At 27.4% G+C, this 17,783-nt stretch overlaps 2 protein-coding genes across 2 annotated transcripts; one reads left to right on the forward strand and one right to left on the reverse strand.

The window, feature by feature from the left end:
- Positions 1-13,570: 13,570 nt before the first annotated feature.
- On the reverse strand, positions 13,571-15,457 carry LOC109597354 (mini-chromosome maintenance complex-binding protein). The gene has a single exon (XM_020013014.2). The coding sequence runs from the start codon at positions 15,341-15,343 to the stop codon at positions 13,622-13,624; it is 1,722 nt and encodes a 573-aa protein (XP_019868573.2). The 5' UTR covers positions 15,344-15,457; the 3' UTR covers positions 13,571-13,621.
- Positions 15,458-15,759: 302 nt separating this feature from the next.
- LOC109597359 (dimethyladenosine transferase 2, mitochondrial) lies at positions 15,760-17,453 on the forward strand. Its single transcript, XM_020013020.2, has 7 exons — positions 15,760-16,225; positions 16,279-16,426; positions 16,481-16,620; positions 16,673-16,822; positions 16,877-17,025; positions 17,081-17,209; positions 17,269-17,453. Exons 1-7 carry the CDS (start codon positions 15,812-15,814, stop codon positions 17,429-17,431), a joined length of 1,293 nt encoding a protein of 430 aa, XP_019868579.2. The 5' UTR covers positions 15,760-15,811; the 3' UTR covers positions 17,432-17,453.
- Positions 17,454-17,783: the final 330 nt, after the last annotated feature.

Consider the following 17,783-nt stretch of genomic DNA (forward strand, 5'->3'; position numbering starts at 1 on the left):
CAATTTTTTTATAACTCTTAACTTTTAAAAGATATTGGATGTCAAAGTTTGTAGGAATTAATATAAACGAATGAATTTATTTTAAAATATAATTTTTTTCATGTAAATAAATTGAATAATTATTCACACCTTGATGTATCTGCAATTATATTGGTCGGCGGTGGACGAAGGAATTTTTGATTTTGGTTGGAATAAGATGTGTCCTCTGTCCCGTGTCTTCAGTTAGATTTTCGACATTTTTCCAATTTGCATTTATCCCAGCAAGAGTGAAAAAAAAGAAATGCATAATTACGAGTGTTGGAGAAAGATGAGTGGCGATTGGTGGATGCGCCGTTAAGTAAGTTGTGCAAAGTGTGACCGGCACTTTCAATTGTTATTTCTAAGAATCGCACTTTTAGAGAGAAGCAGGGGAAAAATTGGATTTTTGTTGTTTGAGAATAATTTCAATGAGGTTTGCACTGACAATTATTTTGTTCCGTTTTTATATTCCTTTAACATTCAAGTATATATTAGTATCGTTCTTATTAATATTAAATTTTTACATAAATTAGTTAATTATACTAATTAACGTACTTAAGTGTAATTTCGTATTTTAAAATTTCAACCCTGGATTTTATGAATTATATAAAAATTTTAAATTTATTGTTGTCTATTCTTAAATTTAAGTTTATATGTTAAATTATAATTTTTACTAATATAATTCAAATTAAATATAAACAAATAAAACATTATATTATTAATATAATTAATTAATATTTTACAAAACAATACTACTTAACTATTCATTTCAGATTATGTATCCAATAAAATGCTAATTACCATTTTTAATTAAATATTCTACAATTTGACTAATGGCCTAATGAAAACACACTTAAATTCAATTTTATATTTTAAATTGTAGTTTTTACTGACATAGTTCAAAATAATAGCAAATAAATTAAATAGGTCACAGGTGCACGTATATTTTTCAGGAATCGCAACAAACAATGTTTGCTGTTTAAACGGTTTTAGATTTTGGTAAGAATCAGACATAGGTTTTCAATATTTTTCACAAATTGTTCGTCGAGGTAACTTTGTACATGCGTGTCGTGGTGTTCCATGTTTCTTAAAACTGTTTTTTGTGATTTTAACGAAGGAAATTATTATTATATTTGGGTATGTTTTATCGCAAATTTTTAGAATAGAATAGAATAGAAATTAATTACATTTTGGGACACATCGATATAATTACATTTGATCTAAATATCTTTTCATTCATTTAAATATATTTAAATACGATTACAATTAATAAAACACAAATGGAAATTTATAATCATATATTTTATATTTATTTTAAACAATTTTTACTATACATATATAACTTATGGTGTTTATAGTTATAATTATATATTTTTGAATAACTTGTATATGTTATTATCTTAGCGAATGCACCGTAATTAAAAAAATGTTTTTAAACAAATTAAAACTTATACGTATATATTATATATTTTTTAATAATGAAACAATATAGTTTAAACTTTAGTATAATACAAAATAAAGTTATATCTAAAGTAAATCTTTAGGTAAGTATTTATATTGTATAAATATTTATAAACTACAACAAAACAAATATTTAATATTCGTATTAATCCAATTCTAATGATTTTTTTTATCAAGAATCATTGTTTCAACTTTTAAAATAAACATCATTCTTTCTTAAATCACATAAAAAATTACTTAAATCTTTAATTTTGGAAAGAATAAGTCAAGCCTCTGTTTTTATTCGGTATTTAGACAATTTTCTTGAAATTGTTATTAACTTTCTTAATATGTACTGTGGTCTTTTATATTTCTATTGACTAAATTATCATTTTAAAGTAAGAAATTTGAAGATGTTTTATTTAAATTCATTTTTAGGTTAATTAAAGAATAAATTTAATATTTTGAGACACCTCAATATTATTCACACTAAATCACACTAAAGAGTATTTATTTTTTAATTCTTAAATCTATTGCCTAAATATAATTTGAATAAGAAGGACAACTTAATTTTATAGGTGGTTGGCAATTTGTTACGGTCCAACAGAAATTATTTAATTTAATAATAAAATATTTAAACAAAAATGTTTTTTAATTAATTAATTTGTTTCTGTTCGATTCACAAGTGAACTTTTCATTTGTCTCTGTAAGTGCGAGAGGCAGATATTAAGGTGAATTAGAGAAAGATGAATGAAGATGGGGCCAAATCGTGCCGGTCAAGTAGACTGTGTAATTCTGTGGGGTCGTCGCCTTTCAAATGCTTTTCTTATAATTGCAGTTTTGGATAGGAGAAGGGAAAAATTACCGATTTTCGGTTTTGCGATTTTTGATGTCTGAGAAGCATTTGAATAAGATTCGCAGTGACAATTAATATTTTTATCAACTTGAACGATGCGTTTGATAAGTTGAGAAGGAAGGTTAGCAAACTTGTAACTGGGTAATAATTCTTACATTTAAAAATAAACATATCAATAAATGTTTTAAATATATAATATTATAAAACAGCCAAAATTATATTCCCGCTTGTTTCTGCATTTAGTGCGTAATCAGATAGGACATAATTCAAAATTGTATCTCTGCAGTAGAAGTAGAATTTTGAAAATCCTATGACAAGCCTTACAATTTAAAAATATAATTTTGGGTTAGTAATTTGTAGGTGGGCTTGTCGCTGCATTTACGGCGAAAACTATTCAATTCAAAAATATTAATCCTCGCTAAGTAAATGCAGTCCTACACTAAGTTACAATTTACGAAAGTCTAAATACTTTATTATCTGTAAATGAATTAAAATTATTGATTATTATGAATTCCTGCAAATAAAAAAATAATTAAAAAATGAACAAAAAGGAAATTTGTTGGCCAATAATTTGACGAACAAGAAGGGAATTTGTTGGTCAATAATATGACTAACAAAAAGCTGAAAGAGAGAGCCTTATTAGTATTATTTAAAAGGCATATAAATGAATACAATACTCCTGAAAATCATACCTAAGATTTAACACAACTGTATCATTAATTTATTTGAGCTGAAAAGAATTTCTGATTAGATTATATAAAGAAAATAAGAATAAACCATTCCTGAAAATCATGAAAGATACCTTTCTTACATTTTTCAAAAACTTATTTATATATAAATCAAATGATGATGCAAGACGATTTGGAATTAAAATCAATATGGACAAAAACTTTGCGTTGCCAGTTGCCAGGTTATCTAGTCTCGTTCTGGACCTACCTGCAATTAATCAAAAACCTTCAATTAATATAGTTACATGGATAACTAAAATTATGAATTATTACTTTTAATGCCCTTTCCTTGTTGCCTTATCGTCTTTCCAACTAATTCATGCAAAGAGTTATGAATGTATTTATTATTTTAATTATTATCAACCATTCAATTGTTTTTTCAATAGTTGAAACATTGAGAACTGATTATTTATTTATATTATTAGCGACTTCTGTAATTATAAACACATATCATTAACTAGTTACTCTGTATCTTATTCTTAATTATGGCGTGAGTCTGTTTGAATTATTTTCTTAATTGTTAAGCGTTTATTTCCCAAAACTTTTAATTAAAATTAATGTAAATTATTTTAATATTTTAATTATTACTTATATAACCCACATTATAAAGGAAATTTATATTGATTATTGGATTTAAGTTTCAGTAGACTTAACTAAATTTATATTTCTAGGTAAGAATTGGTATAAAATAATTTCAAAATATAATTGAAATAAAAAAGAACAACATTAATGTGTCGTTCAAATATTTTATTTGAATTCGAATTCGAATAACTCCGTAAACAATTGATTTGTAACAAAAAGGCACCTACATTGCATCCATGGTCGTATTCAGTATATCCAATAGAGCACTAATCACAAGTTGTGATTCACAACACTAATTGAACACACGAGACACTACACTAAACCGAACTGCAATACCGAAATAACTTGGAGGGTATGGCGGCGCGGACATTACATCAAAGACCCACCCACCCGATCAATACAACGGTCGATAACAGACTGACTGGTCTGACTCATCCCTTGCGTCTGATTGGTTGACGTCGAGTTTTTGTTAAGTCATGCGTATCGAAAACATTCTCAATCGAATTGAAAATTTTCCTATTCAATATTTGAATTTTAAACAAATTTCACCTATTGTTTTGTAAATAAATAATGGTTTATAATTTATTATCAGTATAATCATTATAATTAATATAACATATTGTTAATGTTAAGTTAATTTTATAATCGATAATTTATAAACAATAGACTCATTTCTATCGAAAATTTATTGCAAAAATACATAAATATATATAATTAAATATGTTAATTATTAATAATATGTATTAATAATAATACAAATTTACAAATGTTATTATAATCATTATAATTAATATAACATATTGTTAAAGATAAATTAATCTTATAATTGCCAATTAATTGAGAACGTGACGCAAGGGGTGATTAACGTATATAAATCATATATATTTATGTATTTTTACAATAAATTTTGGATATTATTTGTATCTTCCAAATAGTTGTATTTTCGTTATTTCTTATTATTTACTTTCGATTGAAATGAATCTATTGTTTATAAATTGTCAATTATAAATTTAATTTAACTTTAACAATATTGTTAATATAATGATTATAATAACATATAAACAATTATTTATTATAAATCAATAGATGATATTTGTTTAAAATTCAAATATTGTAAAGGAAAATTTTCAATTCGGTTGAAATCGTTCTCGATACGCATGACTTAACAAACACTCGACGTCGACCAATCAGACGCAAGGGATGAGTCGCCGACATTAGCCGACATTAGCCGACATTAGCCGCTATATAAGACGCCGCTTGAGTCACACCAGTCAGTCTGTTATCGAACTTCTTATCGACCGGTAGGGTGGGCTGTGGTGTCGTTGAGAATAAATGCATGCATAAAAGTTTGCGTGGATTAGTCCATAAGAATAAATGCATGCTTTAAATGATAATATCATGACAATAATTCAACTTTACTTGGATTAAGTGGAGTGAATATACAACAGTTGAGAAAAAATGCATGTATAAAACTTTGCATGGATTAGTTCATAAAAATAAATGCATGCTTTAAGTGATAAATTCATAACAATAATTCAACTTTACTTGGATTAAGTAGAGTGAATATACATCAGTTGAGAATAAATGCACGCATAAAACTTTGCATCGTTAGTTTATAAGAATAAATGCATGAATTAAATGACAAAATTTCAGAAATAAGTCAACTCTACTTGGATTAAGTGGAGTATCATTCAATTGAATATAAATGCATGAATAAATATTTGCATGATTAGTTTATAAGCATAAATGCATGTATTAAATGACAAAATTTCAGAAATAAGTCAACTCTACTTGAATTAAGTGGAGTATCATTCAATTGAATATAAATGCATGAATAAAACTTCGCATGGTTAGTTCATAAGAATAAATACATGCTTTAAATGACAAAATCATGAGAATAATTCAACTTTACTTGGATTAAGTACAGTGAATATACATCAGTTGAGAATAAATGCATGCATAAAACTTTGCATGGTTAGTTCATAAGAATAAATGCATGCTTTAAATGATAAAATCATGAGAATAATTCAACTTTACTTGGATTAAGTAGAGTGAATATACATCACTTGAGAATAAATGCATGCTTTAAATGATGAAATTATGACAATAATTCAACTTTACTTGGATTAAGTAGAGTGAATATACATCAGTTGAGAATAAATGCACGCATAAAACTTTGCATCGTTGGTTTATAAGAATAAATGCATGTATTAAATGACAAAATTTCAGAAATAAGTCAACTCTACTTGGATTAAGTGGAGTATCATTCAATTAAATATAAATGCATGAATAAAACTTCGCATGGTTAGTTTATAAGAATAAATGCATGCTTTAAATGATGAAATTATGACAATAATTCAACTTTACTTGGATTAAGTAGAGTGAATATACAATAGTTGAGAATAAATACATGCATAAAACTTTGCATGGTTAGATTATAAGAATAAATGCATGCTTTAAATGATAAAATCATGAGAATAATTCAACTTTACTTGGATTAAGTAGAGTGAATATACATCACTTGAGAATAAATGCATGCTTTAAATGATGAAATTATGACAATAATTCAACTTGGATTAAGTAGAGTGAATATACATCAGTTGAGAATAAATGCACGCATAAAACTTTGCATCGTTAGTTTATAAGAATAAATGCATGTATTAAATGACAAAATTTCAGAAATAAGTTAACTCTACTTGGTTTAAGTGGAGTATCATTCAATTAAATATAAATGCATGAATAAAACTTCGCATGGTTAGTTTATAAGAATAAATGCATGCTTTAAATGATGAAATTATGACAATAATTCAACTTTACTTGGATTAAGTAGAGTGAATATACAACAGTTGTGAATAAATACATGCATAAAACTTTGCATGGTTAGATTATAAGAATAAATGCATGCTTTAAATGATGAAATTATGACAATAATTCAACTTTACTTGGATTAAGTAGAGTGAATATACATGAGTTGGGAATAAATGCATGCATAAAACTTTGCATGGTTAGTTTATAAGAATAAATGCATGCATTAAATGACAAAATTTCAGAAATAAGTCAACTCTACTTAGATTAAGTGGAATATCATTCAATTAAAATTAAATGCATGAATAAATGTTTGCATGATTAGTTTATAAGCATAAATGCATGTATTAAATGACAAAATTTCAGAAATAAGTCAACTCTACTTGGATTAAGTGGAGTATCATTCAATTGAATATAAATGCATGAATAAAACTTCGCATGGTTAGTTCATAAGAATAAATGCATGCTTTAAATGATGAAATTATGACAATAATTCAACTTTACTTGGATTAAGTAGAGTGAATATACATGAGTTGAGAATAAATGCATGCATAAAACTTTGCATGGTTAGTTTATAAGAATAAATGCATGCATTAAATGACAAAATTTCAGAAATAAGTCAACTCTACTTGGATTAAGTGGAGTATCATTCAATTAAATATAAATGCATGAATAAAACTTCGCATGGTTAGTTTATAAGAATAAATGCATGCTTTAAATGATGAAATTATGACAATAATTCAACTTTGCTTGGATTAAGTAGAGTGAATATACATGAGTTGAGAATAAATGCATGCATAAAACTTTGCATGGTTAGATTATAAGAATAAATGCATGCTTTAAATGATAAAATCATGACAATAATTCAACTTTACTTGGATTAAGTAGAGTGAATATACATGAGTTGAGAATAAATGCATGCATAAAACTTTGCATGGTTAGTTTATAAGAATAAATGCATGAATTAAATGACAAAATTTCAGAAATAAGTCAACTCTACTTGGATTAAGTGGAGTATCATTCAATTGAATATAAATGCTTAAATAAATATTTGCATGATTAGTTAATAAGCATAAATGCATGTATTAAATGACAAAATTTCAGAAATAAGTCAACTCTACTTGGATTAAGTGGAGTATCATTCAATTGAATATAAATGCATGAATAAAACTTCGCATGGTTAGTTCATAAGAATAAATGCATGCTTTAAATGATAAAATCATGAGAATAATTCAACTTTACTTGGATTAAGTAGAGTGAATATACATCACTTGAGAATAAATGCATGCTTTAAGTGATGAAATTATGCCAATAATTCAACTTTACTTGGATTAAGTAGAGTGAATATACATCAGTTGAGAATAAATGCACGTATAAAACTTTGCATCGTTAGTTTATAAGAATAAATGCATGTATTAAATGACAAAATTTCAGAAATAAGTTAACTCTACTTGGATTAAGTGGAGTATCATTCAATTAAATATAAATGCATGAATAAAACTTCGCATGGTTAGTTTATAAGAATAAATGCATGCTTTAAATGATGAAATTATGACAATAATTCAACTTTACTTGGATTAAGTAGAGTGAATATACAACAGTTGAGAATAAATACATGCATAAAACTTTGCATGGTTAGATTATAAGAATAAATGCATGCTTTAAATGATAAAATCATGACAATAATTCAACTTTACTTGGATTAAGTAGAGTGAATATACATCACTTGAGAATAAATGCATGCTTTAAATGATGAAATTATGATAATAATTCAACTTTACTTGGATTAAGTAGAGTGAATATACGTCATTTGAGAATAAATGCACGCATAAAACTTTGCATCGTTAGTTTATGAGAATAAATGCATGCATTAAATGACAAAATTTCAGAAATAAGTCAACTCTACTTAGATTAAGTGGAATATCATTCAATTAAAATTAAATGCATGAATAAATTTTTGCATGATTAGTTTATAAGCATAAATGCATGTATTAAATGACAAAATTTCAGAAATAAGTCAACTCTACTTGGATTAAGTGGAGTATCATTCAATTGAATATAAATGCATGAATAAAACTTCGCATGGTTAGTTCATAAGAATAAATGCATGCTTTAAATGATAAAATCATGACAATAATTCAACTTTACTTGGATTAAGTAGAGTGAATATACATGAGTTGAGAATAAATGCATGCATAAAACTTTGCATGGTTAGTTTATAAGAATAAATGCATGCATTAAATGACAAAATTTCAGAAATAAGTCAACTCTACTTAGATTAAGTGGAATATCATTCAATTAAAATTAAATGCATGAATAAATATTTGCATGATTAATTTATAAGCATAAATGCATGTATTAAATGACAAAATTTCAGAAATAAGTCAACTCTACTTGGATTAAGTGGAGTATCATTCAATTGAATATAAATGCATGAATAAAACTTCGCATGGTTAGTTCATAAGAATAAATGCATGCTTCAAATGATAAAATCATGACAATAATTCAACTTTACTTGGATTAAGTAGAGTGAATATACTTGAGTTGAGAATAAATGCATGCATAAAACTTTGCATGGTTAGTTTATAAGAATAAATGCATGCATTAAATGACAAAATTTCAGAAATAAGTCAACTCTACTTAGATTAAGTGGAATATCATTCAATTAAAATTAAATGCATGAATAAATATTTGCATGATTAGTTTATAAGCATAAATGCATGTATTAAATGACAAAATTTCAGAAATAAGTCAACTCTACTTGGATTAAGTGGAGTATCATTCAATTGAATATAAATGCATGAATAAAACTTTGCATGGTTAGTTTATAAGAATAAATGCATGCATTAAATGACAAAATTTCAGAAATAAGTCAACTCTGCTTGGATTAAGTGGAATATCATTCAATTGAATATAAAATGCATGAATAAAACTTCGCATGGTTAGTTCATAAGAATAAATGCATGCTTTAAATGATAAAATCATGACAATAATTCAGCTTTACTTGGATTAAGTAGAGTGAATATACATGAGTTGAAAATTAATGCATGCATAAAACTTTACATGGATTAGTTCATAAGAATAAATGCATGCTTTAAATGATAAAATCATGACAATAATTCAACTTTACCTGGATTAAGTAGAGTGAATATACATCAGTTGAGAATAAATGCATGCATTAAATGACAAAATTTAAGAATGAATCAACTCTACTTGGATTAAGTGGAGTATCATTCAATTAAATATAAATGCATGGAAAAAACTTCGCATGGTTAGTTCATAAGAATAAATGCATGCTTTAAATGATAAAATCATGACAATAATTCAGCTTTACTTGGATTAAGTGGAGTGAATATACTTCAGTTGAGAATAAATGCATGCATAAAACTTTGCAAGGATTAGTTCATAAGAATAAATGCATGCTTTAAATGATAAAATCATGACAATAATTCAACTTTACTTGGATTAAGTAGAGTGAATATACATCAGTTGAGAATAAATGCATGCATAAAACTTTGCATGGATTAGTTCATATGAATAAACGCATCCATTAAACTTTGCATGGATGAGTATAGTATCGATGAATTAGTAAGAATAAATGCTTTCTCTGGTTAAAACAATAAGAGAATAATTTTTGTTCATTTTTTCGTTGATCGTCCTGCTCACACTTGGACCATGATGACCCAACCAACTACTAGAAAGACGATAAGGCGACAGGGAAAGGGCATTAAAGGTAATAAATCATAATTTTAATTATCAATGAAACAATGATATTAATTGAAAGTTTTTGATTAGATTCAGGTAGGTCCAGAACGAGACCTGGCAACTGGCAACGCAAAGTAATTTTTTGAACATATTGATTTTAATTCCAAATCTTCTTGCATCATCATGTTTTGATTAATATATAAATATGTTTTTGAAAAATGTAAGAAAGATATTTTTATGAGTTTCAGGGATGGTTTATTTTTATTTTCTTTGTCCAATCTAATCAGACTTTCTTTCTTTTCAGCTCAAATAAATTAATAATACAGTTGTGTTAAATGTTTGTTTGGTATGTTTTATTTTTATTTTCTTTGTCCAGTCTAATCAGACTTTCTTTCTTTTCAGCTCAAATAAATTAATAATACATTTGTGTTAAATGTTTGTTTGGTAAGATTTTCAGGAATATTGGATTCATTTATTTGTCTTTTAAATAATACTAATAAGGCTCTCTCTTTCAACTTAAATAAATAAAAGAAAATTTAGTTTGTTTTATTTTCATCACATTTATTGAACAAAATCCCTGACCTACCAATTCTTTTTCTGTTCGTCATATTATTGACCAACAAATTCCCTTTTTGTTCGTCATATTATTGACCAACAAATTCCCTTTTTGTTCGTCATATTATTGACCAACAAATTCCCTTTTGTTCGTCAAATTTTTGGCCAACAAACAAATTTCCTTTCTGTTCATTTTTTAATTATTTTTTTATTTATAGGAATTCATAGTAATTAATAATTTTAATTTATTTATAGATAATAGCGTATTTAGATTTTAGTAAATTAAAATTTAGTGTAGGGCTGCATTTACTTAGCGAGGATTACTATTTTTGAATTGAATAGTTTTCGCCGTAAATGCAGCGACAAGCTCACCTACAAATTACTAACCCAAAATTGTATTTTTAAATTGTAAGGCTTGTCATAGGATTTTTAAAATTGTACTTCTACTGCAGAGATACAATTTTGAATTTTGTCCTATCTGATGACGCACGAAATGCAGAAACAAGCGGGAATAGAATATATTTATTTTCTATTTCCCTTCTATTATACTTAAAACATCATTTATTTTTACATTTAATAATATGTATATTTTTAATTGTAAGAATTGTTAATCACCAGCTACAAGTTATCTTACTTTCCTCCTCAACTTATCAAACGCCTCGTTCAAGTTGATAAAAATATTAATTGTTCACTGCGAATCTTATTCAAATGCTTCTCAGACATCAAAAATCTCAAAATTTCAAAATTGCAAAATCGCAAATTTTCCCCTTTTTCTATCCCAAATTGTAATTATAAGAAAAGCAATTGAATGGCGGCGACCACACAAAATTACACAGCCTACTTGACCGGCGCGATTTGGCCCTATCTTCTTTCATCTTTCTCTACCTCACGTACCTATTTGCCTCCCAAACTTTTACAGAGACAAATGAAAAGTTCGAGTTTTGAATCGAATACAAAAAATTAATTAATTATAAAACATTTTTGCTTAAATATTTTATTATTAAATTAAATAATTTGTGTTGGGCTGTAACAAATTGACAACCGCCTATAAAATTAAGTTGTCCTTTTTATTCAAATTATATTTAGGCCATCGGTTTAAGAATTAAAAAATGAATACTTTTTAGTGTGATAGTAATAATATTGAAGTGTCTCAAAACATTAAATTTATTCTTTAATTAACCTAAAAAGGAATTTAAATAAATGTTCAAATTTCTTACTTTAAAATGATAATTTAGTCAATAAAAATATAAAGACCACAGTACATATTAACATAGTTAATAACGATTTCAAGAAAATTGTCTAAATACCGAATAAAAACAGAAGCTTGACTTATTTTTTCCAAAATTAAAGATTTAAGTAATATTTTATGTGATTTAAGAAAGAAGAATGTTTATTTCAAAAGTTGAGATAATGTTTTTTGCTAAAAAAATTATTAGAATTGGGTTACTACGAATATTAAATATTTGTTTTGTTGCAGATAATAAATATTTATATAATATAAATACTTACCTAAAGATTTACTTTATAAATTAAATAAATTAAATTATAAATATTTTTGACTCTCCCTGTTGTCTGCAATACAAATTCCTAGTCAAATTGTAGAATATTTAATTATAAATGTACTTTGTATAATTTCTCCTTTTTGTTAAATAACTTTAAACCTTTGTGATATATGTAAATTAACAAACGTTTAATGGATATTAGTTTCTTAAAACAAAATTTTTATTAAGAATAATTCAAATAATTCATTCAAAGTTTGAAAATAGATAACTAATACAAAGATTACATTATAAAATTATTTTTAATAACAAAAATATCAACGACTGCGATATATATGTATATATTAATTTCAAATTATATGTCAACAACAATGTTGGGGATTCGCACCGAGTTTCATATTTCCACGTTTATGTAATGCTGATACGTAGGTCCACGGCAGTTGCGTTGCGATTCAGAAACCGAACCGTGCCGAGTCCAGTCGGTGTCGAACATGTCTAACGAAAATAATCAGTTGACAGGAAATCGGTTTGCTGAATGGCCACACTAGTTCATACAATTTCAATGTTCAAATTCTTTTGTATTCAAGTCTTCGGTTCTGAAATGTTACTCGAATTTACTAAATTAAATAGATTAAAATATTTTCAATATGTTTTATTCCGTGTATTAACATTATTTGAATATTTGCAGCTCTTGACGGTCGGTGTTTTAAATTTATTTTACTCTTGATATATAATGTATATAAATATAAACAACATTCCTCTGATTGTAAAATTTTTCTTTACAAAAGACTCTGTTTGTGGATTTTAACACACATTCATTCCTAACTTATTTATTGTTAGCACCGTAAGTATCTCAAAGAAGACTTCTTCTGAAGAGTTTGACACTATAATTGTTCTCATAAAATGTAGTAAGTTGCGCTGAACTGATTATTTCTGCTAGACGAAATCACACATTCTCTATATCCATGCTTTGTGCAGATTTTGGAAATGACTGCAAATCTGTGTACCATCAGACCCAGAGGACGTTATCGATACCCTTTTTAAATGGGCATCCTCGAGTTGTCGGCAAAGCAAGGGCTAACCATCACTGTTGCCGTTAACATTCAATTTTAATTAATTTTGTTCTACTAATTTCTCAAAGAATTTGGTGATATTAGTTTTTATTACCAGTTTAAATTTCTTCTTAATTCAGTAGATTACATTGTTTATTAAACTTATTTTGATAATATATTAGTTGCAATATAATGCAATTGGTTTTCTAATTCTCGAAATAATTTAAATTATCCACTTTAAAAAACGCACAGTGTGGTAAACACGCCGCTTATACAGATTTAGTTTAAATTTTATTTAGACATCTGATATAATGAAACGCTGCATTTTCTAAAACGTTTTTATTTAAATAAAAAAATACATAAAATAAATAACAAATATCATTAAGTAATTCTGATTTTGCGCTCTTGCTCCATTTCACAGGCTTTTTTCCAGCATGAATCATCAAGTGTATTTTTGCCTTCTGAAATACATACAAGACGGGCCAATACTAAAAGATTGTGCAAATCGTCAGCTGTCACACCGTTTTCATTTTGCCTCATATTAACAAATTCCTGTTGCACCAAATTTTGAATATCATCATTGATTTCATATTTTGTGTGCCTGGCTAATGTAAGATAAATTCTCAGCTCATTTAAAAGGTCTGGTTTTAAGAAATGTTTTGCTGCTTGGAGTATTTCTTCAAATGTGCTGATACAAGAAGCCTCAGGTTTTAATTTTAAAAGACAATCTGGTGTTAGCATAGATTTTCCTTCAGACAAAATCAAGAAGGGAATATCACAGTTATATTCTACAGGATAATACTGAAAATCGTAAGCGATTTTTTGATTTTTGATACTCAATGCTAATGCTCTTAAGTTGTTTACACCTGAAGTGTTTAATTTTCCTGGTGATAGTTTAGTTTCATCTAGCACTAAGTGTGTGTTTGAACTTAATTGTAAAATGCCACTGTTTAAATTATCAGTTCCATAATCCTTTTTGGGAACAAATGGTAGGTTGTTCATGTTTTCTAATGTCATTGGAAAATAATGGCTTTTTGGCACTAACATTTCAATAAACTCATATAATGTTTTAACATAATCAATGTTTTCAAACTGTGGTACATTCGAGATATTCAAACAAAATTTTCCTAAAGCCAACATGTCTTTACGAAGGTAAACCTCCGACACCAAATTACAGATTAAATACTCTGCAGCTAATGTATCACCCAACAGTAACTGTGTTAAAACAATCATCAATTCTTTTTTTAAAAATTGCATTCTTTCAGTGGGAAGTACCTCATCTTTGATTAGGGGATTATTGTGTATTACTTTTTTGTACTTAACACAGTGGATTCTTGGAACAATCGATACTGGTGGTTGATGCACTCCAAATTTTGACTCATCCTCCTCCTCTATACAAGCCTGAGATGCTGGATTAAAAGAAAGAAATCCCACCAATTCCACAAGATCATTCAGTTTCAATTCATCATAGTTATCATATAAAATAATCTGACACTTCTTGCCAGATCTTTCTGGCAAAGGAAAACTCTTCGAATGTTCTCTCAAAACTATACTATTTTTTACCTCAGAGCTTATTGATGGTTGATTCTCTTGTGTGCATTGTTTTTTACTGGTCTGTGGTTTGATTTCGATTGGTTCAGTTTCCATTTCTTCATCTTCAACTGCCCGTTTAACGCTTTTCACTTCTTCAACAGGAATTGGATTTATTTTTTCCATTTGCTCTTCATAAATCTGCACCCAACTGTTTAAACCAGGCGTTGAAATAACAACGTAAGACTGTCTTTCAGCCTTTTTGAAATCTTCACGTTCAAACTCCACCTTTTCATTTTCCTTTAGTACAAAATCATCTGCGTACTTGGCGTACCTCGGTGTCTTCTCGTTGGTGTCTAAGTTGACACTTTCGAATTCCTCCAAGTAGAATTCAGGACTGCGCATATCTTGTACCATTCCACGAAATCTAACAGGACTTTCGTGCTTGAAATTGTGGGGCTCATTTACGTTTAGCAGAGGGATACTGTTCCAAATATCTGCGTTTTCCAAGTAGCCCAACCATGTGTCTCTATTTTGTCGGAGGTTTTCTGGTGTAAATTCACTTAATGACATTGTATTAAACAATAAATTTCAGCAGCACAGTTTCAGATACTCTGAGCTTAACAGCAATAAAAAAGGCGCGAAAACCACTGGACGTTTAGCTTTTCTATGGGACGTACTAACTACCAACAATAATTTTCTAACTACCTTCTGAGAAGAGAATGCGCTAGTGTTGGCACGGAATGCAACTTGTGACGTATAAAATTCAAAATTATACAAATATTTTATAATAATCTTCAAAGTTTGATCTATATATAATTTTCCTATAAATTTTATAACTTATTTATAATTATTAAATTATTATATATGTGATAGAATAGTAATCTACTATTAAATAAATTTTATTACGTCACGTTCTAACATCGTAAATTCTTTAAACTTTTCTGTTTGGATGTCGCTGATCCATGAGCGATGAACATAACCAAAGATATTCTCCCAAATTTATAACCACATATTTTTAAATTAAAATTAAATAGTTAAATGAATCTACAAAAGTTTACTTGTAGAGTTAAATTCTCACCATCATATAAATTATTATGTACCACTTCAGAGAATCCACCAGAGAAGAAAAAAAGCTTTGTCAAACAAAGTCATGGAATGAAAATGAAACATTTCTTTAATAGACACCCAGAAATTGACAATATTAAACAGTATATACCAAAAAAATATCTCGAAAGTAAACGCAAAACTTTGCCTGATAACATATATTTAATGTGCTCAAAGGTGGCAAAGGAAATCGCACAAATTGTTCTACCTGAAGTGAAAGATGTAAAAAATCAAGTGATATGTGAAACAAATCCAGGTTTAGGTTTTATATCAGCTGAATTATTAGAAAATGGTGTACCTCTAGTTAGAATGTATGAATCCTGTCCTGAGTTTAGGGAAATGCTTAAAGTACTTATATCTAATACTTTTAAAATATTTAAAAGTTAATTATTTATTTATAGGATTTTGATACTAAATACCCTGGTAGGGTGGAAATTTTTACGAAAGATCTGTATTTGTTAGATAGGTATGCATGGTTGGATAAAATGGATCATTATAACAGAGTTGATATGCTTTTAAAAAATGTGCCCAAGAAAAATTGGTCTGATGGTATTTAAATCAATTAGAAGTAAGATTTATTTTAAGCTTAGATCTTATCTTTAGATCCGTGCATGACCATTATTGGCCCTATGTCCAAGATTAATTTTTTAAGATACCTTATGAAAATTTTACCACTACAAGCTGATATAATATCACATGGAAGAATCAAACTGTTTGCAATAATGAGGCCAAAGGACTACCATGTGAGTGTTATAAATTTTATAATTAATAGAAATATTTCATGTTTGGTTTAAGGTTTTAACAGCAATGCCTCAAGAAAAGTTAATTACTTACAAGTGGTCTTCAGTGTTGTTTAATTTGTTTTTTGATTATAAACTAATTAATAAATACCCTAAAGAAGTGTTCTTACCCTGGGAGTCTAAAAAGAGTACTGGAACAAAAAGAGTAAGTATAGTGAGTTTTTGGGATTTTATACACAAATGAACTTCTTTTTTATAGGGGGATCAAGTAGATTCAAATTTTATGTATTTAGTTAAAATCGAATTTAAGAAAGATATACCAGTGCCTATTGAAGATCTGTTACCACTATATTATTTTGCTCAGACTTTCTTTCACAGAGGAAAAAAGCGGATACTTCCAACAGTAGAGTAAATCATGAATTTAACTTGTATTCTTACATATATCTAATACTTATGTTTGTAGAAAGTGGGTTCCTGGTTCAGGTTTAAATATTCTACTTCCCAAATTACAACATTCAACTTATTTTAACAACATTGATATAATGACTACTTTTTGTGAACTAGATCCTCAACAGGTTTTAGGGGTTTTCAGGTAAATTTATACAATCACATCACTGCACAATAATGTTTTAAATATAAATATATTTGCAGGGAAATGAAGAACCATAAGTCATATGAGGCTAGCCCTTTTCATTCAATGGTTCAAACTCATTTGACCAAAATTGAAACAATAGAGACTGATTTAAATGATTCAGAGTTAAATAAAACTTTGACTGAGGAAATACAAGTTAAATTGGACAATAGTAATTTATAAATATATATTTGTGTCAAGATAATGTATTGTTTTTTATTTTTTGTGTATTCTGTGGTGGTATAGAAATTTCCATGAAACAGCAGTAGATAACAAAATGAGGTGAACATGATCATAGGTCTGTAATATAAATAAATTATTAAAAAGTTAGATATATTAATCTTTTGTGAATTAAAATTGATACTTGATATTCTTGATTGTATATACATATATGTTGTGATTATTAATATAACTTTTTATGAAATTCGAATAAAAAAAGATAAATAAACATAATTATACGTTTGTAAAGAAGTCAGTACAATATGCGTTTAGTTTATGGTAATTACTTCAAAATATATCTTTTATAGTATTTCAA

Source organism: Aethina tumida, chromosome 1, assembly GCF_024364675.1.
Source record: "Aethina tumida isolate Nest 87 chromosome 1, icAetTumi1.1, whole genome shotgun sequence".
NCBI lineage: Eukaryota > Metazoa > Arthropoda > Insecta > Coleoptera > Nitidulidae > Aethina > Aethina tumida.

Coding starts and splice junctions, on each gene's coding strand:
- LOC109597359 (XM_020013020.2), top strand. CDS start 15,812: ATGAATCTACAAAAGTTTACTTGTAGAGTTAAATTCTCACCATCATAT. Junction 16,226..16,278: donor AGTTTAGGGAAATGCTTAAA/GTACTTATATCT, acceptor ATTTATTTATAG/GATTTTGATACTAAATACCC. Junction 16,823..16,876: donor AGAGTACTGGAACAAAAAGA/GTAAGTATAGTG, acceptor TCTTTTTTATAG/GGGGATCAAGTAGATTCAAA.
- LOC109597354 (XM_020013014.2), bottom strand. CDS start 15,343: ATGTCATTAAGTGAATTTACACCAGAAAACCTCCGACAAAATAGAGAC.